The 26739-nt window shown below is 41.3% G+C and overlaps 1 protein-coding gene across 1 annotated transcript; it reads right to left on the bottom strand.

Annotated features, from left to right (window-relative positions):
* Nucleotides 1-23725: 23725 nt before the first annotated feature.
* Nucleotides 23726-25789, bottom strand: LOC119043672 (mammaglobin-A-like). The gene is made up of 3 exons (XM_037137706.2): nucleotides 25678-25789; nucleotides 25154-25341; nucleotides 23726-23915 (listed from the first exon to the last, which is right to left on the bottom strand). Exons 1-3 carry the CDS (start codon nucleotides 25730-25732, stop codon nucleotides 23877-23879), a joined length of 282 nt encoding a protein of 93 aa, XP_036993601.2. The 5' UTR covers nucleotides 25733-25789; the 3' UTR covers nucleotides 23726-23876.
* Between the last annotated feature and the right edge of the window lie 950 nt (nucleotides 25790-26739).

The raw sequence follows: 26739 nt of genomic DNA, 5'->3' as shown, positions 1-26739 counted from the left end.
TGAGGGGTGTGATATCCGTAGGAGGCTTTGAAACTATGAAAATGCCTAGAAATTTAAAAAAGGTAATATGCACATCTAAGGATGTTTACATATCAAAGAAAAACCTGAGAATGCCTTAATCTGCCACCTGTGGCTGACCTGAGGCCATCTGCAAGCTGGAAATGGAAACTGTCTCCCAGAGCTTTAAAGACTTACCTCTCTTACCATCCCCTTCCTTCCCTCCTCCAAACACAGCTCAACGAAGACTGAGAAGTTTATTGGTTCAAGGTAGTTAAGAAAATTAATGTCCAATTATTTAATGATGACTAAGGAACAGAGCAGAGACATCAATGCTTTTTATTTTAATGGAGTAAAAAGAGCAGTGGTTACCAGGGGACAGGGATAGGAAGAGGCAGAGCAAAGAAAACTTCTAGGGGACTGAAAATACTCTGTATGATATTATTATAATGGATATTTAAAATAAATCATTAATCCCTCCCCCTAAAAAACTCACATATTGATAAGTCAGCCTAAAACTCTGCCTGACGCTAGAAGAATAGTGTGTCTGTGGAATTCCTATAGAATAGTTTGTGGAGGAGAATAATGAAAAATGAGGCTGGAGAAGCAAACTGACACCAAATCTTCATAGGGCTCAACCACTTTACTAAGGAATTTAGAATTTAGTCTGTAAGTGCCAAGGGTGCTGTTGAGGGGTTTTTAACAGCAGTGGGGTTTTTTGTTGTTTGTTTGAACCCTCATCCGAGAATAGAGGGTTCAAAAATATTTTACTGATTTTAGAGAGAGAAGAAGGGAGAAAGAGAGAGAGGGGGAGAGAGAAAAACATCAATGTGAGAAACATCAATCATTTGCCTCCTTTACATGCCTGACTGGGGATCAACCCACAACCTAGGTATGTGCCCTGACCAAGTATCAAACCCACAACATTTTGGTGTATGAAAGAATGCTCCAAGCAAATGAGCCACCCGGCCAGGGCTAACAGCAGTCTTTCTTGATCAGAATTTAAGGTTACGTAATTGTTTACATTAGTATATTTTCTGCAGCAAATTACAGATCTCCCAACTCAAACTGCTTAATTAACTAGGAAATATGTCATCTCTTGCAACAGCACATCTACAAATAGAGGAGATTTCTGGCTCAATTGATTCAGCAGGTCAGTGACATTATCCGAGACTGAGATTCTTTCTGTCTTCCTCTGCTATCTTCAGTTTTATCTCAAGGCTGTCTTGCCTAGTGATCATAAGGTGGCTAGGGCAGCTTACTTCTTGGTTCCTATCAGCAGAAGAAACTGGCTTCTCTTTCCCAGAGGCCAAAAGGAAGCCTCCCTTTACCTCCCATTGGCCCAGATGCCTTAGGCTAGCCCATCTCTGAACTGAATAATGGCAAAGGGGGTAGAGTTGCCATGAGAATTTAGATAAATATGTAGTAGAGTAGTTTTGAGAGAATCAATCACAGTGTCCTCAGTCGATTCAGCAGAAGAATAGAGATAGAATATGAGAAAAACACAGCTAGAGACAGGGGTAATTAGGTGGTTGTTCCAACATACCACATTACAGCCAAGTGATGAGTACTTAAACTTGAACAACAGTGAATAAGGATAAGAAGATAAATTTGAAAGATATTTAGGAAGCTTATTGATATTTTATATATCAGTTTTTCCCTCAATACTCTAGATAACAATCGTCTTAGTTAACTAAATTAGTTTTATAAACTGTTTATTCTTTATTTCTGATCCCTATACTGTTCAATAACTATTGAGCTTAGCTTTAAATACTGATCTGTATTTCATTTGATTATAAAATTCTTTGAAACATTCACATACATTCAGTTTTGTGTATGTGTCTTTGCTAATACAACATAATACTCTACTGTGAACTTAAAAACAAAACACAGACACATATGAGTTCTACTCAGGAAAAGAAAACGACACTGTTCCCATTAGAATGCCTTCTGCAATGATTCCCCAAAATCCTGTATGTGGGCCAGATAGTCCTCCGCTCCATTGGTTGTTCAGATATTTCTCCTTCTGACCTAAGCCAAGAGAAATCTTGGGATCCACCAAAGTTCACCTGAAGGTCCAAGTTCTTTGGGGAAAAGTAATATGTTAGTTTAATATGGTTTTTGCAATTCATTCAAACCTCTGGTTTCTGAGGGCCATAGACCTGATGGGCCTTTGACTCTCCCCCCGGACAGTGAGATCCTGCAGAGAACTGTCATTGTCCTAGAGAGCTATCTTCTCAGTACGGTTTCAACTGGTCACATTCTAGGTTTATATGTTTGTTTGTTTGTTTGTTTGTTTGTTTGTTTGTTGCTGTAATTGTATTTTGTCTTGTTTTAGAGTACTATAATGATAATTTTTCTGTCACTCAACTCACCCCAGGACTCTCACCGTTGGAATGCTCCACCACTTCTTTATAATTTGCAAAGAACAAGAATGATTCCGTTAAAGAACAAAAAAATTAATTGTGAATTAATGAAGAACTCTGTAATTTTTTTCAAGAGACCCCATGGGAAATGCATTCTAATGAAGTACTTCCTGGAACTCCTTTTCCCTACTTCTTCAATAAAGGATGCAATTTGACCACAAGTTGACTCTTCTATTTAAAAGCCATTCTGAGTAGACATGGCTAGTCTACTCAGACTAGTAAATATAGCTAGTCAGGGAGATGCTGGAAAGTAAAGTTAAATGCCCTCTTTATCTCAAGTGGGAGGAGACTGGCCTGAGTGAAAGTGTAACAGGGAATGAAAACTTTATACTACTCTGACTTACCCTGAAATGGAATTAGAATAAACTGTACTAACAAACTGATGAAAGCACTCACTCACATCCTGACAGTTTCTTTGTAAGCCCATAAGAGGTGCTGGCAGTTTCAGTTCATGCTTGTACAAGAAATGGCCTTGACTACAACTTCTACTGACGCAGATCATCCAACCTCAACAATTTGCCTGGCACGAACCAGTTCCAGGATGCTGAAACTGATAATATCAAGACCAGCAAGGACTCTGCCAGCATATACACAGCCTCTCCCCCTGGTCTCTTTATTCTGCTTTCCCTCTCTCTCCTTATAAAATCCCCTGCCTGCACTGAGATGCTGAAATGGGTATTGCGATATGAGCCTACCATCTTCTCAGGTTGCTGACTCCTGAATAAACCCCATTCCTTCTCAACCAGAACCTGTCTCATAAGTTTGGCTTTTGTTGGGGAAGGCAGCCAAACCTTGGTTTCAGTTACAAAGGGACTCTGTCTGAAAGAAGAAAATACTCTGATTAATGCTAATTTAGAGCAGGCATAGTGCTGATTTAGCCATAACAAAACTATTAACCTCTCTGTGCTTTTATTTTTTTTCTCTTATAAAACAGAAACAAATGTCCCTATACCACAGAATAGATACAAGGGTTAAATAACAATACATTATCAAAAGAACTTAGAATAGCTTCTAACTGGTGGTAATCCCTTAATAAATTACTACTTATCACTTATTCTTGTCATTATATCTGTAGCAAAATGCTATAGGAGGCTAGATGGACTGTTTCCTGTTTTCCAAGAACTGGTCCACCTTTGAAAGTAGAAGATGTACTCAACACTCTAAGTCCAAAAAACTACTTGAAAGCTTACTGAGAGGTGCTGTTATGAGTAGAAATGCATCCCCTCCAAAAAAAGTATATATTACAGTTCTAATCCCCAGTACTTCAGAATGGGAGTGACCTCATTTGGAAGTAGAATCTTTATAGAGGTAATCAAGTTAAAATTAGGTCAATAGGGTAGGTCCTATTCTAATATGACTGGTATCCTAATAAAAGGGGAAATTTGAACACAGAAATAAACATACATGGTGGGAACATGGAGTAAAGACATGTAAGAAAAACATTATATAAAAATGGAGGACCAGAGCGATATAACTACAAGCCAAGGAATGTTAAAGATTGCCAGTAACTAACCAGAAGCTAGGAAGGCTCCTTCTTCTCCAGGTTTCAGAGGAAGCATGATCCTGTCAACATCTTCATTTAGGACTTCAAACCCCTAGAACAGTGAGACAATAAATTTCTAATTGTTCTAAGCTACCCACTTTGTTACCCCCTAACAAACTAATACAGGTGACTTTTCACTATAATGACACTATATTCTTTCCACTCCCTGGAGGATGTTGGAATGATGAAGGGAGTTTTCCTCTCACCTCAGCATCCTACAATAGCAGTGTGGCATTTCTACTCTTCAGCAGCATGAGTGTTTCTACTCTAAGGCTGAAGAAAGGAGAAGGAGCTGTTAAGTCTGTGGATGTCTCTAGGAAGAATCCCATACATTCCCCACTGACAGTCTTTGAGACCAAGGTAGGACTCACTGACCTGCTCCAGAACAACAGTGGCAAGAGCTAGCAACCTTTAGAGAAGGTACACCAGCAAAAGGGTTCTTGCCCACCCCAGATCAAAATTGAGAGAGGAGGCAAAATAGATTAAAAAAGAAGTTAACTGAAAACAAAGCAAAGGAAAGGGAGGGAGCATGACGAATCATGGGAGCAGACACTAGTCAAGAATATGGTTCCAGAACTGCTGCGAGGGTCCAGCATGTATAGGGCTGAGTTCTTCGTGCAGGCACAAATATTTCATTGTTTTCCAGGTTCCTCCCTTGAGCTGGCATCAACTGGTGCATGTGCAGAACAGAGCTATTTTGGGAGTGTCTAAAAAGAAACTTTACATGTCTTACCTAGGACAGGCTTTACAAATAACTGAAGAGCATTCCTGTTCATTTAAGAGAGGCTCACCAGTCTCATAGGCATGGCTGTGTGACCATGGAGAGTGGCTGTAGACCACCTCTGGAGTGGTAGAGAGTTTGCAAGAGGTAAAAAGGAAGAACAGCATCACTGTCTGCAGGCCATAACATTAGGACACTAGAGACAAATGAGACGGGAACCCTGAGGTTCCCTGAGAAGTGCTGTAGCATAGAGCAATGCATAACAAAGCAATTCAGCAAAGTGCTTCTAGTCAAGGGTCAGTAGAAAGAGGAGGCCAGATTACAAATGAGACTACCAATGCCCAAGAGAAGTCCAAATCAGGTGACTTTCTATTTTGGCCAGTAGAAGCCTCCATGTATCCATCCAGACTGAAGATTTGATCTACAGAAAGAGGGCCATGTCCTGACAATGAATTATACAGATAGGGAGTAACACAACACACATAGTGAGCAAAATTGAGTCACCTCTTCACAGACAGCCATGCTTCAGCTATTGCCTTGGCACCCAAAGCACAACTAGAGAGAAAAGATGGGAGTGGGCCCATCCCCTATCAACCCAATATTTGAAATTTAACTTCAGGTAATAAAATTTCACTCAGTAACAAAAAAGTATATGCTGCAGTTTCCTGTATATGTTTATCTTTTTTAAAAAATTTCATCTTTATAACTCCTAATTGTTACCATGTTGTCAATCTGCAGGATTTTGTTCCTTATGTTATAATTAGGCACAGAACCTGTGACCACTACAATGTTAAATTATCTCTTTTTCTTGTAAAAAAATTATTAGGCAAGTAAAAGTTTTGTGTTTTTAAAAACTAAACCTTGTTTAAACTTTTATTCCCTATAGTATTTACACATTATTTCATATTACAATTTCTAAGTGTAATCTTTAAACTACAGCTTTATTATTTAGTTTTTCATTTGGGAAGTACCATTTCCAAGTAGAAAATCATTATAGGGTTCCTTTTTTTTCATTTTTTAAATTTAATTATTTTTCAAGTACAGTTTTCTGTCTATTTCTCCCATCCCAGCCCACCCTGCCCCGTGCTCCCCACCTCCCTCCCATTTCCACCTCCCTTAGTTGTTGTCCATGTGTTCCTGTAAATCCTTCCCCTTTTTCCCCTGAAATTCCCTCCCCTCTCCCCTCTGGTTACTGTCTGCCTGTTCTCTATTTCAGTGTCTTTTGTTATATTTTACTTGCTTGTTTGTTTTGTTGTTTAGCTTCCTGTTAAAGGTGAGATTGTATGGTATTTGTCTTTCAATGCCTGGCTTATTTCACTCAGCATACTGTTTTCCATTTCCATCCATGCTGTTGCAAAGGGTTGGAGCTCCTTTCTTTCTCCTGTATAGAATCTCATTGCATAAATGTACCATATTTTTTTGATCCATTCATTTACTGATGGGCACCTAGGTTGCTCCCAACACTTGGTTATTGTAAATTGTGCTGCTCTGAACATTGGGGTGAATTGGTTTTTTTGGATTGGTGATTCGGGGTTCTTAGGGTATAATCCTACCAGTGGAATTGCTGGGTCAAAAGGCAGATCCATTTTTAGTTTTCTTAGATACTTCCGTACTGTTATCCATAATGGTGTACCAGTCTGCAATCCCACGAACAATGCACTAGGGTTTCCTTTTCTTTACAACCTCTCCGGGACTTGTTGTTTATTGTTTTGTTTATGATGGCCATTCTGACTGGTGTGAAGTGGTATCTCATTGTAGTTTTAATTTGTATCTCTCTGATAGCTAGTGATATTGAGCATCTTTTCATGTGATTCTGGATCCTGTGTATGTCCTCCTTGAAGAAATATTTGTTTAAGTCCTTTGCCCACTTTTTAACTGGGCTGCTTGTCTTCTTAGAGTGGAAGTTCTTTATATATTTTGGAGATTAAACCCTTGTCTGCGGTATCATTGGCAAATATGTTTTCCCATATGGTTGGTTGTATTTTTATTTTAATACTGTTTTCTTTAGCCATGCAGAAGCTTTTTATTTTGATGAGATCCCATTTGTTTATTTTTTCCTTTATGTCCCTTGCTCTATGGGACATATCAGTAAAAATGTTGCTGCATGAAATATCTGAGATTTTCTTGCCAATGTTCCCCTCTGGGACTTTAATGGTGTCACGGCTTATATTTAAGTCTTCTATCCACCTTGAATTTATTTTGATGTATAGTGTAAGTTGGTGCTTGAGTTTCATTTTTTTGCACATAGCTGTCCAGTTCTCCCAACACCATTTGTTGAAGAGGCTATTTTTAGTCCATTTTATGTTGCTGCCCCCTTTGTTGAATATTAATTGGCTGTAGAGAGTTGGGTTTATTTCTGGGCTCTCTGGGCCAGTATCAGGCTGTTTTGATTACAGTGGCCTTGTAATACAGTTTGGTATCAGGTATTGTGATCCCTCCTACTTTGTTCTTCTTTCTCAAAAGTGCAGGTTCTATTCAGGGTTGTTTATGGTTCCATATAAATTTTGAAGTGTTTGTTCTATGTCTGTGAAGTATGCCATTGGTACTTTAATAAGTATTGCATTGAATCTGTAAATTGCTTTGGGTAGTATGGACATTTTGATGATGTTAATTCTTCCAATCCATGAACATGGTATATGTTTCCATTTGCTTATATCTTCCTTGATTTCTTTCTTCAGTGTTGTGTAGTTTTCTGCACACAGGTCTTTTACGTCCTTGGTTAGGTTTATTCCTAGGTATTTTATTTTTCTTTTTGCTATATCAAATGGGATTTTTTAAATTTGTTTCTGCTGTTTCACTGTTGGTATACAAAAATGCCTTTGATTTCTGGATATTGACTTTGTATCCTGCTGTTTTGCCAAATTCATTTATTACGTCGAGCAGTTTTTTGGTAGAGTCTATCATGACACTATCATGTCATCTGCAAACAGTGACAGTTTTGTTTCCTCCTTTCTGATTTGGATGCCTTTCATTTCCTTTTCTTGTCTGATTGCTGTGGCTAAAACTTCCAATACTATATTGAATAGAAATGGTGAAAGTGGACAACCTTGTCTTGTTCCTGATCTTAGTGGGAAACTTTTTAGTTTTTCCCCATTGAGGATGATGTTGGCTGTAGGTCTCTCATGTATGGCCTTTATTAAATTGAGGAATGCTCCCTCTATTTCCACTTTGCTGAGTGTTTTTATCATAAATAAGTGTTGTGCCTTATCAAAACCTTTTCTGCATCTATTGATATGATCATGTGATTTTTGTCTTTGCTTTTGTTTATATGATGTATTACACTTACTGATTTGCGAATGTTGAACCATCCTTGCATCCCTGGGATGAATCCCACTTGGTCATGGTGTATGATCTTTTTAATGTGTTGTTGGATGCAGCTTGCCAATATTTTGTTGAGGATTGCAGTGTCTATGTTCATCAGCAATACTGGCCTGAAGTTTTCTTTCTTTGTTGTATCTTTATCTGGTTTTGGGATTAGAATGATGCTGGCTTCAAAAACAAAGTTTGGAAGTTTTCCATCATTTTGGATTTTTTGGAATAGGCTATGAAGAATAGGGGTTAGCTCTTCCTTAAATGCTTTGTAGAATTCTCCTGTGAAACCATCTCATCCAGGGCTTTTGTGCTTCAGGAGACTTTTGATTACTGCTTCAATTTCATTTGCTATTATTGTTCTATTCAGGCTTTCTGCTTCTTCTTTGTTGAGTTTTGGAAGATTATATTATTCTAGAAATTTGTCCATTTCATCTAAGTTTTGAAATTTCTTGGCATACAGTTCTTCATAGTAATTTCTTACAATCCTTTGTATTTCTGTGGGTTCAGTTGTAATCTCTCCTCTTTTATTTCTGATTGTGTTTATTTGGGTTCTCTCCTTTTCTTGATAAGCCTGCTTAAAGGCTTGTTGATTTTGTTTATCTTTCCAAAGAACCAGCTCCCGGATTCATTGATCCTTAGAATTGTGGTTTTAGTCTCTATGTCATTTAATTCTGCTCTGATCTTGGTTATTTCCTTCCCTCTACTTGCTCTGGGCTATCTGTCATTGTACCTCGAGTTCTTGTAGGTGTAGGGTTAGGTTGTTTGTTTGAAATGTTTCTATCTTTTTTAAGTAGGCTTTTAATGCTATGAACTTCCCTCTCAGGACTGCCTTTGGTGTGTCCCATAAATTCTGGGTTGTCGTGAGTTCATTTTCATTTGTTTCCAGAAAGTTTTTGATTTCTTCCCTAATTTCATTCCTTTTTAAAATTTTATTTAGTTATTTTTCAAGTACAGTTTTTTGTCTATTTCTCCCATCCCAGCCCTCCCTGCCCCGTCTCCCCACCTCCCTCCCATTTCCTCCCCCACCCCAGTCCTCATCCCTGTATCTTTCATACTTGTTCCTCAAAATCCCTCCCCATTTTTCCCCTTAAATTCCCTTCCCTCTACCCTCTGGTCGCTGCCCACTTGTTCTCTATTTCAGTGTCTTTGTTTTTATTCTGTTTGCTTGTTTGTTTTATTCTTTAGCTTCCTGTCAAAGGTGAGATCATATGGTATTTGTCTTTCAATGCCTGGCCTATTTCACTCAGCATAATGCTTTCCAGTTCCATCCATGTTGTTGCAAAGGGTAGTAGCTCCTTCTTTCTCTCTGCTGCATAGAATTCCATTGTGTATATGTACCACAATTTTTGGATCCATTCATTTACTGATGGGCACCTAGGTTGCTTCCAACTCTTGGCTATTGTAAATTGTGCTGCTATGAACATTGTGGTGCATAGGTTCTTTGAAATTGATGTTTTAGGATTCTTGGGATATAATCCTAGCAGTGGAATTGCTGGGTCAAAAGGCAGGTCGATTTTTATTTTTCTGAGAAAATTCCATACTGTTTTCCATAATGGTTGTACCAGTCTGCAATCCCACCAACAGTGAACTGAGGACCCCTTTTCCCCATAACCTCTCCAACATTTGTTGTTTGTTGCTTTGTTTATGATAGCCATCCTGACTGGTGTAAAGTGGTATCTCATTGTAGTTTTAATTTGCATCTCTCTGATGGCTAGTGATATTGAGCATCTTTTCATGTGTCTCTGGATATTCTGTATGTCCTCCTCAGAGAAGTGTCTGTTCAAGTCCTTTTCCCATTTTTTAATTGGGTTAGTTGTCTTCTTAGAGTGGAGTCATGTAAGTTCTTTGTATATTTTGGAGATTAAACCTTTGTCTGAGGTATCATTGGCAAATATGTTTTCCCATACAGTTGGTTGTCTTGCTAATTTAATACTGTTTTAATTATCTGTGCAGAAGCTTTTAATTTTGATGAGATCCCATTTGTTTATTCTTTCCTTTATATTCCTTGCTCTGGGGGATACATCAGTAAAAAAGTTGCTGTGTGAAATATTTGAAATTTTCCTGTCAGTGTTTTCCTCCAGGACTTTAATGGTTTCACGGCTTATATTTAAGTCCTCTATCCACCTTGAATTTATTTTGGTGTATGGTGTAAGTCTGTGCTCAAGTTTCATTTTTTTGCACTTAGCTGTCCAGTTCTCCCAACACCATTTGTTGAAGAGGCTATCTTTACTTCATTTTATGTCACTGCCCCCCTTGTGGAATATTAATTGACTGTAGAGAGTTGGGTTTATTTCTGGGCTCTCTGTTCTGTTCCATTGGTCTATGTGCCTGTTTTTATGCCAGTACCAGGCTGTTTTGATTACAGTGGCCTTGTAATACAGTTTGATATCAGGCATTGTGATCCCTCCTACTTTGTTCTTCTTTCTCAAAAGTGCAACTGCTCTTCAGGGTCATTTATGGTTCCATATAAATTTGTGAAGTGTTTGTTCTATGTCTGTGAAATATGCCATTGGTGCTTTAATAGGGATTGCATTGAATCTGTATATTGCTTTAGGTAGTATGGACATTTTGATGATGTTAATTCTTCCAATCCATGAACAAGGCATATGTTTCCATGTGTTTGTGTCTTCCCTGATTTCTTTCTTCAGGGCTGTGTAGTTTTCTCCATACAGGTCTTTTACCTCCTTGGTTAGGTTTATCCCCAGATATTTCATTTTTGTTTTTGCTATATTGAATGGGATTTTGTTCTTGATTTCTGCTTCTGTTGATTCACTGTTAGTATACAAAAACGCCTTTGATTTCTGGATATTGACTTTGTAATCCGCTGTTTTACCAAATTCATTAATTAGTTCGAGCAGTTTTTGGGTAGAGTCTATAGGATTTTCTATGTACACTATCATGTCATCTGCAAACAGTGACAATTTTGTTTCCACCTTTCCAATTTAGATGCCTTTTATTTCCCTTTCTTGTCTGATCCCTCTGGCTAAAACTGCCAATACTATATTGAATACAAGTGTGAAAGTGGACATCCTTGTCTTGTTCCTGATCTTAGTGGAAAAGCTTTTAGTTTTTGCCCATTGAGTATGATGTTGGCTGTAGGTCTTTCATATATAGCCTTTATTATATTGAGGAATGCTCCCTCTATTCCCACTTTGCTGAGTGCCTTTATCATAAATGGGTGTTGTACCTTATCAAAAGCCTTTTCTGTGTCTATTGATATGATCATGTGATTTTTGTCTTTGGTTTTGTTTATGTGATGTATTACATTCACTGATTTGCGAATATTGAGCCATTCTTGCATCCCTGGGATGAATCCCACTTGGTCATGGTATATGAGCTTTTAAATGTATTGTTGGATGCGATCTGCCAATATTTTCTTGAGGATTTTAGCGTCTATGTTCATCAGCAATATTGGACTGAAGTTTTCTTTCTTTGTTGTGTCTCTACCTGGTTTTGGAATTAGTATGTTGCTGGCTTCCTAAAAAGAATCTTGGATTCTTCCATCATTTTGGACTTTTTGGAATAGCCTGTGAAGAATTTGGGTTAGCTCTTCCTTAAATGCTTTGTAGAATTCTCCTGTGAAACCATCTGGCCCAGGACTTTTGTGTAACGGGAGTTTTTTTATTACTGCTTCAATATCATCTGCTGTTATTGGTCTGTTCAGGTTTTCTGCTTCTTCATTGAGTTTTGGAAGATTATATTTTTCTAGAAGTTTGTCTATTTCACCTCAGTTTTCAAATTTCTTGACATACAGTTCTTCATAGTAATTTCTTACAATCCCTTCTATTTCTGTCGGGTCAGTTGTAATCTCTCCTCTTTCATTTCTGGTTGTGTTTATTTGTGTCCTTTCTCTTTTTTTCTTGATGAGCCTACTTGAAGGCTTGTCTATTTTGTTTATCTTTTCAGAAAACCATCTCCTGAATTCATTGATCCTAAGAATTGTTCTTTTAGTCTCTATGTCATTTAATTCTGCTCTGATCTTGGTTATTTTTTTTCTTCTACTTGCTCTGGGCTATCTTTGTTGTTGTTCCTTGATTTTTGCAGATGTAGGGTTAGGTTGTTTGTTTGGAATGTTTCTATCTTCTTTAGGTGAGCCTGTATTGCTATGAACTTCCCTCTCAGGACTGTCTTCACTGTGTCCTGTAAGTTATGGGTTGTTGTGATTTCATTTTCATTTGTTTCAGGAACTTTTTGATATCTTCCCTGATTTCATTCTTGACCCATTTGTTGTTTAATAGCATGCCATTCATCTCCATGACTGTGAGTGTTTGAGGTTTTTTTCTTCAGGGTTGGTTTTAAGTTTCAGTCTCTTGTGGTCGGAGAAAATGCTTCGTATCATTTCAACTTTCTTGAATTTGTTGAGGCTCATTTTTTGTCCTATCATGTGGTCTATATTTGAAAATGTTCCATGTCCATTTGAAGAGAATGTGTATTTATCTTCTTTGAGATGAAGGGCTCTATATATATCAGTGAAGTCCATTTTATTTAGGGCATTGTTCAATGCCACAATATCTTTGTTGATATTTTGATTGGAAGATCTGTCCATTTTTGACAATGGGGTATTGAAATCCCCTACTATAATTGTATTGCTGTCAATATCTTTCTTGAAGTCCTCTAATTTTTTTATATATTTGGGTGCTCCTATGTTGGATGCATATATATTTATGATGTTAATGTCTTCTTGGTGGGTTCTTCTCTTGTGTATTATAAAGTGACCTTCTGGGTCTCTCTTTATGGCCCTTTTTTTGAAGTCTATTTTGTCTGATATGAGTATAGCTACTCCATTTTTTTTCCTGTCCATATTGCTTGGAAGATTTGCTTCCATCCCTTCACTTTTAGTCTGTGTAGGTCCTTTGTCCTGAGGTGGGTCTCTTGTAGGCAGCAAATGTGTGGGTCATGCTTTCTTATCCATTCAGCTATTCTATGTCTTTTGATTTAATCCATTTACATTTAATGTTATTATTGATATTTATTTATTCATTGCCCTTTTTGTACCTGCGTTTCTTTCAGTCTCTCTTTACTTTCCTTACAGCAGTCCTTTTAGCATCTCTTGCAGTGCTGGTTTGGTGGAGGCATATTCTTTTAGACTTCTTTTGTCTTGGAAGTTCTTTATTTGGCCCTCTATCGGGATTCAGAGCCTTGCTGGGTAAATTAGCCGTGGTTGCAGGCATTTGGTTCTCATTACTTGAAATATTTCTTGCCCTTCTCATCTTGCTTGGAGTGTTTCCATTGCAAAGTCAGCAGCTAACCTTATTGGGGCTTCCTAGTGTGTTACTTCCTTTTTCTCCCTTGCTGCCTTTAAGATTCTCTCTTGTCTTGGAATTTTGCCATTTTAATGATGATGTGTCTTGAAGCGGGCCTCTTTGGGTTCCTCTTGATTGGGACTCTCTGTTATTCCTGGATTTTTTTGACTTTTTCTCTCATCAAAGTAGGGAAGTTTTCCCTCAGTATTGTGTCAAATAGGTTTTCCATCCCTTGTTTTTCTTCTTCTCTTTCTGGTATCTTTATTATTAGGATATTATTATGTTTCATATTGTCTTGCATTTCTTTTAATCCCTCTTTATTCTTTCTGATCCTCTTTTACTTTTCTCGGTCTTTCTAGGAGTTTTTTTTTCTACCTTGTTCTCCAACTCACTGATTCGATCTTCTGCTTCATCGATTCTGCTTTTGATTCCTTCCACTGTGTTCTTCAGTTCAGAAATTGTATTCTTCATTTCCTCTTGTCCCTTGCTGATAGTTTCTATTTCCTTTTTCATGTTGATATAGTTTGCAATGAGATTGTTATAGCTCCCCTGTAGTTTCTGGTAGCTCATTGTGAGCTCTTTGAACTTCCTGATAACTAGTTATTTGAATTCAGTATCTGACAGTTGACTTGCCTCTATTTCATCTAACATTCTTTTTGAGTGTTCCTTCTTTTCTTTCATTTGGGGATTGTGTCTTTGTCTTCCCATTGTTTGTGAGACTCTTCTTGTTAGCCTCATCTTCTTAAATTGATCTGTTCTGACTCCCTGGGTTTATGGTGTGAACTTCTGTTGTGGAACGCCTGTGAAATTCAGTGGTGCAGTGTCTTTCGGTTATCCTGTAGTTCTCCGCTTCCACTTACTCCTTTTTCTTGTGATGAATTGGAGGGGGAGGAAAAATGGTTTATGGCAGTGAGAGAGTGTTTTATGATATTTACAGTGACAGTCAGTAGAGAAGAGATAGAAGATCTTTAGGCTCTATATAGTGTTAACTGTAATCTTTAACCCAACTTGCCACTTATAAGAGAGGATGGACACCAGACAAGCCTCTTGTTGAAGAAGAAAGCCTAGTGAGTTGGATCTAGAAAGAAGTGAGTTTGTGGTCGGTCAGATTTTGGGGTAAGGTGAGAGCAAAGGATAGCAAATAGGTGTAGTGTATGAGCAAATAGAGTTGACTATTCCAGTAATAGGATTCACGAAACTGTGAAGTGGACTAAGATGCAGGAGTTATGTTGTGAAGTAATAGTTGTATAGAACAACTATTATTTACAATAATATCAGAGCAACAATCATATGACAGACTCTATGTGTTGTGTCTGAATAAGGGGTATGGAACTTTGGGTAGTATGCTAAAGGAACACAAGTGACATGAAGAATAGAAAATTAGCAACACACTGTGTAAGAGAGAATAGGGGAAACCTGTCAAATGGTACAATATACTAGTCAGGGAAAAGAAGCCTATACAGACAGAGGAGGAATACAAAGATATTATTAAAATATAAAAGATGTGTAAATAATGGAAAAAATTAATAATTATACAAATATGCAGCAACTTGTGGCTTCTCTCATACAGCAAAGTGAAATTTGTCTCTCTGGGACTTCCGCCAAGATGGAGACGTAGATGGAGGATCCACCTCGCCTCTGTGCACAACCAAATCTAAGAACAACTATTTTTAACAGCAGTCACAACCAAGCCACACGGAAAATCGACAATACGGAGTCCAAAGGACAACTAGATACTCGGCTGGACCGGTACGAGGAGCAAGGCCAGCAGCGGAGCAGGTTAGCAAGAAAAAATTCCCGGGGCGGTGCGTGGCGCGCGCAGGCAACCGAGGGCACTGATCGCCAGCCAGCTGGCTGCTGGAGGGCACAGGGAAGTGGCACGGCGATCGGTCGGTCGGTCGCGCGCATTTACGTGGGGAGAAGCCAGTGAGAAGGGAAGCCGGCGCGGGGCAGCACGCTCGCGCAATTCCGATCGGATAAACCCCAGGCATGCGGAGTGACTGGAAACGCTGGGCTAGCGGAGAGGAACGCCATTACTCCCTCTCTGACCCCGCCCCCACACACAGCGTCACAAACCAGCGACCTGGGTCGCCCCGTCCTGGTAAACAACTAAGGCTTCGCTCCGCTCACTTAACAGCGGAACAGACCAAAAATGGCTCTAGGACAACTCAGAGCCCCAGAACCGATAGACCTAAGTGATGAAGAAATAGCCAGTCTTTCAGATGCACAGTTCAAAACACTGGTTATAAGGATCCTTACAGAACTGGTTGACTTTAGCCACAAATTAGAGAAACATATGGAAGCTAAATTAATTGAAATGAATGGGGATACAAAAGATTCCAATAGTAATGGAAAGAAAATTGGGACTCAAATCAAGGGAGAGAACCAGAAGGAAGAAAAAAATGATCAAACAGAAAGGAATGAAGAAATAAGAATTCAGAAAAATGAGGAGAAGATTAGGAACCTCCAGGACATCTTTAAACGTTCCAACATCCGAATTATAGGGGTACCAGAAGGGGGGAAAGGCACAACCACCAGTTGAAAAATTATTTGAACAAATAATAAAGGAGAATTTCCCCAAGATGGCAAAGGAAATAGACTTCCGAGAAATCCAGGAAGCTCAGAGAGTCCCAAAGAAGTTGGACTCAAGAAGGAACACACCAAGGCACATCATAATTACATTAGCCAAGATTAAAATGAAGGAGAGAATCTTAGAAGCAGCAAGAGCTAAGGGGACAGTCACCTACAAAGGAGTTCCCATCAGACTGTCAGCTGATTTCTCAAAAGAGACCTTACAGGCAAGAAGGGGCTGGAAAGAGGTATTCCAAGTCATGAAAACCAAAGATCTACAACCAAGATTGCTCTACCCAGCAAAACTTTCATTTAGAATGGAAGGACAGATAAAGTGCTTCTCAGATAAGACCAAATTCAAGGAGTTCATCATCACCAAGCCCTTATTATATGAAATGTTAAAGGGACTTACCTAAGAAAAAGAAGATAAAAAAGATGAACAGTGAAAGGACAGCAAACTCACAGTTATTAAGAACCACACCTAAAACAAAAGCAAACTAAGAGGATAGCTAGATCAGGAGCAGAACCATAGAAATGAAGATCTCAGGGAGGGTTAGCAATAGGGGAGTGGGAGGAGGGGAAAGGGGGAGAAGGTACAGAAAATAAGTAGCATAGACAGTAGATAGAAAATACATAGGGGGAGGGTAAGAATAGTAGGGGAAATACAGAATCTAAAGAAATTGAGACACATGTTCATGAACTAAAGGGGGAAATGGTGGGGGAGGGGTATGCAGGGTGGAGGGGAAGGGAGGGGGGAATAGAGCAAATGTAATGGCATAATCAATAAAAAATAAAAAATAAAAAATAAAAAAAAAATTTGTCTCTCTGACTCTACTGTTGGGAAGCCTCTTTTTTGGGTCCAGCTCTAGTCTTTTCACAGTTTCAAGTTGATTGTGTCTCTTGGGGATAAAAGAAAGAAAAGAAAAGGAAAAAGAAAAAAAAAAAGCAGGAGAGTGAAAAAAGTGATAAGTTTGGAAAGAAAGGAAGAAGGAATAAAACAGAAAAGACGAAAACAGAGGGAAAAAGTATTGAAAGATAAAACAATAATAAAATTTAAAAAATAACAGATTACTTTAAAAGAGCAAAAAAAAAAAAAAAAGGAAAATTCGCTTGTTTGTTTCAAACTGGCCAAACCGGTTTTTCTGGTTGCAGCTGGCTGAGGGGAAATTAGTGTGTTCTTTCTGCCAGCCTTCTCTCAGGAGCCAAACCCCAGCTCCCTACTATGGGGATCTAGGACTTCCTCACAGCACTCTTTTCCCAGGGGTTACCACCGTAGGTTGGGTTGTGGGGCGCACAGGCACCTGCACCTGCCAGGCTGCCTGGTTCCCACTGGATGGAGCACAGACGCGCCCCAATTCTGTGGGGGAACTCCAGGCCCTCTGCCCAACCTCGGGTTCGCTGCCAGGCTGGGGGAGAGCAGACCTGGCGGCTGTGTCTATCGGAGTCAGAGCCCCACACTGTGCCTCTCAGTTTCCGGGGCTGGTGACCACAGAGTCCGCAGTTGAGGATAGCACCCTCTCTGCAAACTCTAGCAAACAAGTCTTTCCTGGCATCCAACCTTGCTTGTCTGGAAAGGGAGGGAGCTGAGAGTCCCAGTTCTCTCCAAGGACCCTTCATCAGACCCAGGGCTCCCAAAGAGTCCAAGGGAGATGCACTGGAGGCCGGTCTGAGGGCTGGTTGCCAACCTAGACACGCTGGGCGCCTATCAAGTCGTGCTGTGTGCCAGGCACTGATCTCCGAACTGTGCTCCAGCCCAAGACCCTTGTGCTCCTATCTTTGTTCCAGGCCCTTTGGCAGGCCCAGGCCTCCCAAGGAATCCAAGGGAGATGCACCGGGAGCCGGTCCAGAGTGCTGGGCGCCGACCCAGGTGCACTGTGCACCGGGCACTGGTCCCTGGACTGTGCACCCTAGCCCCAAGTCCCTGCTGTTCCTGGCTTTGCTCTGTCTCCGAGACTCTACTGTACTGCTGTCATCTCCCTACCATCTGGATCCTCCGTGACCGTCAAGATTTCAGGTCCCTTATTTTCATATATGCTGAGTAACTGCTGGCTGCCTGCGCTTCTCCTCCGCCTATTGGACAGGATTCTCTCCCTTGTGTACCAGGAACTGGAATCCACTTCTACCTACTCTGTCGCCATCTTGCCTCCTCCCATTCATAGTGGATTATTATTGTGACATTTGGGTGCAGTGCAGAGGCCAGCAGAGAAGACATGGTGCAGAATGTGCTGAGGTCAGAGGGTGGGCAGTGGTAGTGCCCTCAGGAGTGTGTGTGATGAACAGTGTGCTGTCTGTGGAGAACTGAGAAATGATAATAAAATGGAAATGAGTCCAGTGTTTCTGATTATCACCGAGGTTAAGTGTTCTCCATAGTGTCACTGATAACACAGTCCTCTGTAATGGACACTGTAGACAACTGTTACCTTTACCTGGAGCCTACTGCTCCTGGATGCCTGTCTAGAATACATCCTGAGCTCAAGGGTTAGTCTGGGACCCAGGCTTCTCCCACTGACTGGCTGCAGCATCCCACAGACCCTTAGGGATTACAGAATTCATGATGCTATGGCAGACACTGGGAGATGTCAAAGCCATGGAGACATTGAGGGATCAGTCAGTAGTCTTCAGGGGTTAAGGAGAGGGAGAGAAAATAGGTGGAGCACAGAGACTGGAGGGCAGGAAAGCTCTCTGCACTGTAAGGGTGAATACACGTCGTTATACATTTCAGCAAACACATTGAATATACAGCACAATTATAAACCCTAATAGTAACTATGGATTTTACATGATATTGATGTGTCAATAGAGGTTCATCGATTGTGACACACATGTCCCTGTCTGGTGTGGCTGTAGATATTGGGTGGGGAGGTTGTGCATGTTTGGGAGTGGGATGCATGTGGGAAGTCCGCACTTGCTGTTCAGTTGCTCTGTGAACCTAAACAGGTCTAAAAAACTTGCCTATTAAAAAAGGAAAGTAGAAAAGTGTAAGAAATATTCTCTTCAGGCAAAGAGAAAGAATATATAAAATGACCTGAGTCTTGGCCAGTGTGGCTCAGAGCATTGGGGCGATGTCCCTTAAACCCAAAGGTGAAGGTTTAATTCCTGCCCAGGGCTCATGCCTAGGTTGGGGTTTCAACATGGGGATGGGGTGCATAGCAGAGGTCTCTGAAAATGTTCTCTCTCACATTGATGTTTTTCTTTATTTCGGTGCCACCATTTCCTGTAAATACAATAAGCACACCATCAACTGAGAATTTTTGAAAAATGAGTTGATGAAGACTGATAGACATGGGCACCAGTGTGCAGATTGGTGGGGGCAGATTGCTGGGTATAAGGGAACTGATTAGTCATGGGAAAAAATATTGCAATAAAGATTGCAAGCTTTATTACAAGAAAGATTACATTAAAAATGAATTGATTAATTAAATATTTAAAATAATCTACTGAAAAAAACCTATTAAAACTGATAAGAATTTCTCACATGAGTTGAACCCACGCTCAGCACAGAACAAGTGACTCCTCTCCTGTAGCTCAGCCATTCCCAGCTGACAACATTGTGGAAAAGTGTGACATTGGCAACAGGAACAGTACCAGCAGCATAATACTGAAATGGACCTCCAGAAGAGCGCAGTGTGTTCAGGAAAAATCCTGAAACTTTACTCACATAGCCACATATCTTGTGCTTAAAGGAAGTATGTACAATTTTACATATTTTGACTATTCTAAAATAACTCTACAGATTCAATGCTGCCCCCTAGCTGGACAGGTGTGCTCAGTTTTGAATTTTAAAGTGCAGTTTGTATGACACAAAATTAGAATGTTTGAATTTTTTGGTTAGTAGGGAGAGACCTGACTTTGAGCCTAGACTAGTGGATTCAAGGTCAGCTCTGCAATTTTCTACCCTCGGATCTTCAGCTGGTGCTGACCCTCTTAGACCAACTTTCCTCATCTGTAAAGTAAGGGTGATATTTTAGTGCCAACCTCAGAGGACTTGTGTTGGGATGAATGAACATATAGAGGAAACGTGCTGCACTCAGTGACTGGAGGTAAATGTCAGCTCTTACACTTACATCAGGGAGGAACAAATGTAAACACTAAGCCACCAGAATAAATCACCTCACTCCCAAGTCAAACAGCATATTGAATCTAACTGACTCTGCCAACAGGAATGTTTGTTTCTTGTAAGTGCTAACAGAGTGTGCTTCTGAATTTGACTCTGGCCACACTGAGATTTCTATCAGTTAAGATAAAATCATTACTTTTCAATCACTCCATGTACTGTTTCATGATCACCTCTGAGTCACTGTTACTGTGACTCAGGGTTAAAACCCTAATAAGGGATATTGGAACTAAGGGTAGAGGGGCGTGGAAGTTGGGTATGGGTTTACTTACCCAAGGCATGCAGGGTCTTCAGCCTCTGCTCTGAGCAGGATGCACAGGCACACATGTCCCTGAGGTCTCAGGATGACATTCCAGGAGTTGCCTAGGGCTTTGTTATTCAAACTGGTAAACACACAGCAGCATGATGAAAACTTCTAAGGGACAGGCACATCACTGTGTCTTGCTCCCCACAGCTAGTGGGGTTCCACTCTGGGCATTCTCTGTCCAGGACCCAAGGTGCCAGGAGAAGAACTGAGCCAGTGAGAGAGGTGACTCAGAGAAAGCAGGACAACATGCTCTCTTAATGTTAAAAGTTCATATGTTACATTCATCTTGAGTTTTAACAACCTTTCACTAAAAAGTGATTACTGGGATTATTGGTGCCCCTTAAATTGTGTGACTCTCCTTGCAAGTGGCTATTGGCCCATTCTCTTGTTCCCACTGTGACCACAGGCAGTCAAGTTCAGGAGACATGCACATGTTTCACAGGAATAAAGCAAAGCAGGAATGTTGAGATTGGACCTCAAGCCTCCTCCCTTTGCCAGTCCCTAGAGTCCTGTCTGCAGGTGAAAATTACTACTCTCCTGCTCATACCCCCACTTGTCTCTCTTTCTTCCCACGCTAAACCCTCACTCAGAATGACCCCTCACCTTCCTTGGGACAATTCAGACCCCTTCTGGGTTGACTTCCACCAGGTAACACCCTAACTGGGAATTAGGCAATTAATAGTTTTAGGCTTCACCAAAGTAAAACCTAAAGTTATAATTTCTTGGAAAAAAATTAACCCATCTTTACCATTGTAGTAACAAACATGTACCACTGAAACTTGGGGGGTCTATTTGTCTATTCTTTTCATTATATTTTATTGATTTTGCTATCACAGTTGTCCCATTCTTTCTTTCTCTCCTTTATCCACATCTACCCGGTACCCTTATTCCCTCCAGCATTCCCCTGCTTAGTCATGTCCATGAGTCGTACATTATAAGTTCTTTGGCTTCTCCATTTCCGATGTTATTCTTACCATTCCTCCGTCTATTATGTACCTACTATTTATACTTCTTATTCACTGAACCTTTCCCCATTCTTGGTCCTCCTCCCTGCTGACTACCCATCTATGTGATCTCCATTCCTGTGACTCTATTCCTGTTCTAGTAGTTTGCTTAGTTTTTTTTAACTTTCAGTTGTTGACAGTTGTACGTTTGTTGTCATTTTAACTGTTCATTGTTTTGATCTTCTTTGGTTCATGTTTTTTTTATATTAAGCATAGCTGTTCATGTTGTACGGGCAGAGCCTTATGTATTCTCCAGGTTGGGGCAATTCACATGGCTGCTTTGTGGAGTGTATGTGGAGGAGGGGACAGAGAGGCAGCAATGGTGTTTCCTTGGCTCTTTCCATGCTTTCAGATACAGGCAGTTTCTCCCACTGGCAGAGCCCCAACACGTTTCTATAGCCAAAGGTTCTGAGGGTTTATTGTGCCCACTATGGAACCCTGAGTTGTGTGGGCTTTGTTGCACCCCAGTTGTTACTCACATTTTATCCACAAGCCAGTGTGGGACTGCCTGGTCCACCAGTGGTCACCTTGCTATGGATGTTCTCTTCCCTGGCTACCCATCTCTGCTACTCCCACCAGTCTAGTTGATTGTTGCTTCATTAACTCCTTGGTTGTCAGGCTTCCATTCAGTTCAATTTTCTGGTAGTTCTGGTTGATTTGTTTTTAAATAGGTTGTTTCCTTCTTCTGATGGTGCGAGGACATGAAGCATATCTACTTATGTCACCATCTTGGCCAGAACTCCTATTTTTCTTTATATCAATGCATACAGAAAAGGCCGAAAGTACCAAAGACTCAATAGGTCATAATAGAAAATATCTTGCACGTCTTCACAACACCTCCAGGTTGGTGACAATAATAGGCCCAAACAAACGGACCATGTCCCTGGATCTACACCTCACATTGTAACGTTTTGCTTCTTACACCTCCTGCATGCATACCTGCTTATTAGGAACTCATGGGCTCTGCTCAGTCTTGATGCTTTGCACTCACATGCAGAAGTTGGCCTTTGTTCACAGATTGATGTAGCCCATTTGGAAAGGGGTCCACTTATCTGTACTCAGAGTGGACGTGTGGACAAAGCCACAGAAGGTCTGTGATGGGGAGTGAGAAGGAGAAAGAAGTATGGCTGCAGCCACTGAAATGGCCATGTTCTCATTGGACTGGTTACTGGCTTGAAAGGGAGGAGAGGCTTCAGGATCCTGAGCAATGGCAGTTTCAATGATTGCCAGTGCAAGAGTGCAGAACCAGAGGTTAGGCCCTTGACTGGGTAGTCCAGGAATGTCCCCCAACTCCTCAGACTTGGCTCCTGGACCACATTGGCCCTATCTGCCTCAGGACATGCCTGAGCTGCCCTAGTACAGTTATGGAGATGTTTATGTGTTCACATGTTCCCTGGGAGCCCCTCTTGTCTCATGATATAGTTGGGGGAGTCAGTGAGAGGGCATTGCCTTTGTTACTTGGAAAAGTTGCCATGAACCATGTGGACTGTGCCGACACACCAGCAATATCCAGAGAACAAGGTTGACTGGTGTATTGGGAAAAATGGAGATGGGGCCAGAGTGTTGGTGCCAAGTGGTGGTGTGTGTGGACCCCAGATGGGGGAGTTGCTCCCGAGAAACTATGTCCAAATATGTCCAATCCATGCCAGTGGAAAAGCAGAAGGTTGGCATGGAAGAAAGTAGCTGAAAGCTCCATAAATGAACCAGGGAATGAACATTTTTTGTGAAAGGGATCCAAATAACCTGAGGGGAATGGGAAGGTGTGAAAGCATGTTTGAGGTATAAGCTTCCCGATGCACACCCTGCCTGATTCCTGCTGGGAAGCTCACCAGTAAGCAGTGGTGGCAGGTTCAGTGGGAGCACACAATCCAGGGGTTAAAGAGAAGGAACAGTTCAGCCACCACTTGGCTTAGAGGGGCCTTCACAGATGCCTGACTGTCCCAGGAGGTAAGCCCAACATAGTCAGAACCCAAGTGTGGAACGTGCTCTTCAGGCAGGGCTCAGTGCTTTGTCAGGAGGAGGAGATGGCATTCATTTGCTGTTTGGGGAAAGCCTATTTCATAGGGGTTCACCTGTGGTGTGAGAATTTCCTCTTATGGGTGTGAATTGTGGGTGAGGATCTTTGTCAGCACTGGGTGGAGACTTCAGGTCTAGGACAGAGAATGCTGAGAGTGGAGCCAGGCTGTGGTGACAGGCCAGTTCATGCCATGGACTCAGGAACCTGAGAAGACCACCACCGCTAGGACCTGAGAGCCTGACAGTGACCTAATTGTCCTGGGAGTAGGAATGAGAAAGGATAGTCACATGCTAGTGACAGGATCAGTGTTGGGTTCTGGATATTGATGGACAAGATGCCCTTCAGATTCTTAGCACTTTGCCCTTGAGTTTTGTAAACAATTGTGTCCTGGTGGGTATGCATGTGCATGTGTGGGAGCAAGTCATGTGTAATGTGAGGCTGCATTTTATTCAAAAACCTAGAAACAACAGTAGTTTTGCAAATGTTTTATGAAATTAAATTGCATGTGAGGTTTCAACAATTGTCTTGCATTTGTAGATCCAAAGAAAAAGAAGGAAAGCTAAGCTGTGGCTTCTACCATGAACAGTCGGTTTCTGGACAATCTCTGAGGTCGTGTGGAAGTTAATACCGAGCACACCAAAAGCTGCTGTATATTGCTTCCTGGAAAACAAAAACAGAGACATCACTTACACCTCACTTGTTCTTTCCAAGGAACATCCTGGAGAACAAACATGCATCCTCGTTGTTTTCCTGGATTGGTCCACATGTATTGACAGGAAGCTGGTGCTGGAAGAGAAGCTGAAAGTATCGCATTTGTTCTTTCATTCAGGTGACCATGACTGATCCTAAGTGTGCTGGTGCTGCCCCATCTTCTCCCCACCAGGGTAACTTCCCTTGGTCACTTTTATCTGCATATTTCCTTTTTCGAAATAACATAGCAAACAATATGCTGTGTTTCCATTTTCAGTACCTCAATCCAAAAATGAGGGATGTGAAATTTTCAGTTCCCACACATCAAAAGTAGATCCAAAAGCCCCATGTGTCCTGCCGCCCAGCCCCTGTGGGCAATAACACATTGCAGGTGTGTGCTCCTTGTTTAACCAAGGATTTAATGAAAATTCCCATCATCTTGAATAAAAGAGGCTGGTAATTAAAAAAATTTTAAATTACAGTAAACTCACATACAAATGTTACTCTTTCACCACTTTCAAAGCACAGCCAATCGTGTGAATAACATCCAGTCGGCAGCCCACCTGACCTCCAGGACTTTCTCATCTCAATGACCTGTAGCTGCAGACCCTCCCCATTGGCCAAATTTTCTTCCCATCCACCCTGGAAACCACTCTTCTACCACCCTGTCTAAAAAATTGTCTACTCTGAAAAATGAGATATTTGTCTTTTTGTGACTGGCTCATTGTTTTTCTCATAATAACCCAAGGTTCCTCCATGCCATCCCCTGTGTCAGGAATTTCTTAGTGATCTGCAATTTCATCTTTGGTTTCTGGCAGTCCAGGTGGTCACCCTGGAATGTTTCAAACCATATGTTAGGGCAGGGAATGAGCAGTAGAAAACTCTACACAACATCTGTCATATGTTGAAAGACTGCCTCATGTGAAACCACTGATTTCTGTTTTCCCCTCACCCACCACTAAGGGGGAATTCATAGCCATGGTTTCCAAGTATCACTCTGGGGCCTTTAATCCACAGTGAAAGAATCCACACACTGGTGCTAGCACACCTAGTTTGCTTGAAAATGCACTGAAGGTTCTGTTAAAAAGAAAGAAGGAGTCTTCCTGACAAGAATGACCATCACATGTTTCCAAAAAGTTGTCACAAACTGAGAGCATGCAAGTCCTTTCCTGCAGTTCAAATGCAGGTAAAATAGACACCAGAATTACCTGCATCTCTTGGACCTTCTCCAGAGTTTCTCTGCTCTGATGGAGAAAACATTCCTTCAGCAATATGAAGGATTTTTCTGTTTCTTCACCTGGTAAGAACTCTTGCATGTTATTGATGTATTCTGTCACATTCACATCAGGATCAATGGTAATATTGACCACATCATCCAAAAGGTCACAGCCAATCCCTGGGATACAAGCATGCAAATGCAGGTTCAGTGACAGAGGTATAAATTTCATGTGGGGCCTGACTATGATGCTGTCATCTTACCTTTCCACAAGGACTTACACTCAAAAAGGTGGTGGGTTTGGTCTGAGTCCTCACTTCTAGGAGACTCAACTGAGGACCTGAAATTTTCTTTTAGCCCTAAAGCATCTGCCTTCTTGTTCTTGCCACCCCCCCCCACCCACACAGCACTTACACGAGAGAAATGGGCTGCTCTTTTGGGGGGTTGGGGAGCAGCTCTTGCACAGGGGCCCTGAGCACAGCCCTCCTGCAAAGCCTGCACAGTCCCTGTGCTCACCTGCATAGCAGTACAGGGGGAGGGCAGTCAGTATGAGGACTGTCACCAGCTTCATAGTTCAGGCAGCTGCTGTGGGCTGGTCACTCTGGCCTGCCAGAAAGAAGGAGCTCAAGTTGGGGATGACTGTCTAGAACACAGCCTTTTATTCCCCTGGTGGCTGCCCTAATCCCTCCCACAGATGACAGGATGAGTCACAGGGTAAACCTGGCCTTGGGCCAGGAAGAGACTGAGAGAATCTCTTAGACACAGCCAACGTGGCCTCTGTTCATTTAACTCTCAAACCAGAGCTTTCAAAACCCTCAAACATCTTGGAACTTCAAACAGTGGTGAGGACATTAGGTGACGTTAACATCAAAGTGCTTGTAAAATAAGGCAAATGACAACATTGTGAGTCTGTGTTGCCAACCCTGTTGCTTTCTTATTGCTGTGGCCCACATTATGTATTCTTCTTTCCCTAATTCTTCCTCCCCGGCCCTCTCCTCCTCCTCCTTCACCTTCAACTCTTCCTCCTCCACCACCACCATCCTCTCCTCTTCTCCCTGCACCCTGTTACTCCTCTTATTTCTCTTTTACCTCTTGAGGGTACAGCACACTTCACATTCAGTCTGTTCATTCCTATTCTCCAAACACCTGGGTTGGGTGCAATACCACATGCTATGGGAGAGGACAAACTTTCCTCTCCCATAGACTTCAATGCCAGTGCTTTGGAAGAGGAAAATAGAAACAATTTCTCACCTTCTTTGAAGGCTGTTTTCACGAAACACTCTCATTTAGTTAAGTCAAGGTCATAAAATTAGTTACGAATTTAGAACTAAGTTTAGTTTTTGTTAGTTCTTGATTGTGTTTGCCCATCTGATTCAAAGGGTGATGTGAGAAGTATGATTAGAGATCATCAGGGGCAGGGACAGGTAGTGCTGAAAGGTAAGAGGGTTGGAACCTGGGTTTGTGCAGCTGCAGATTTGAACCTTGGATGCAGCCACTAGTCATGATATGATCTTGGGCAAGTTATAGTGCTGGTTGTCCAGAGCTTCCTTTTCTCATTTCTAAAGTGGGCACACAGGA

This window comes from Artibeus jamaicensis, unplaced genomic scaffold, assembly GCF_021234435.1.
Source record: "Artibeus jamaicensis isolate MK-2021 breed Jamaican fruit bat unplaced genomic scaffold, CSHL_Jam_final scaffold_614, whole genome shotgun sequence".
Lineage (NCBI taxonomy): Eukaryota > Metazoa > Chordata > Mammalia > Chiroptera > Phyllostomidae > Artibeus > Artibeus jamaicensis.
This window is presented reverse-complemented; position numbering and strand designations above follow the sequence as displayed.

Bases quoted from the DNA above. Each gene is read 5' to 3' on its own strand.
- LOC119043672 (XM_037137706.2), bottom strand. From the start codon at position 25,732: ATGAAGCTGGTGACAGTCCTCATACTGACTGCCCTCCCCCTGTACTGC. The intron at 25,342-25,677 runs GTGAGCACAGGG...CTTGTATCCCAG, and splicing joins CCCCCTGTACTGCTATGCAG to GGATTGGCTGTGACCTTTTG. The intron at 23,916-25,153 runs GTAATTCTGGTG...TTTGTTTTCCAG, and splicing joins AGAAGGTCCAAGAGATGCAG to GAAGCAATATACAGCAGCTT.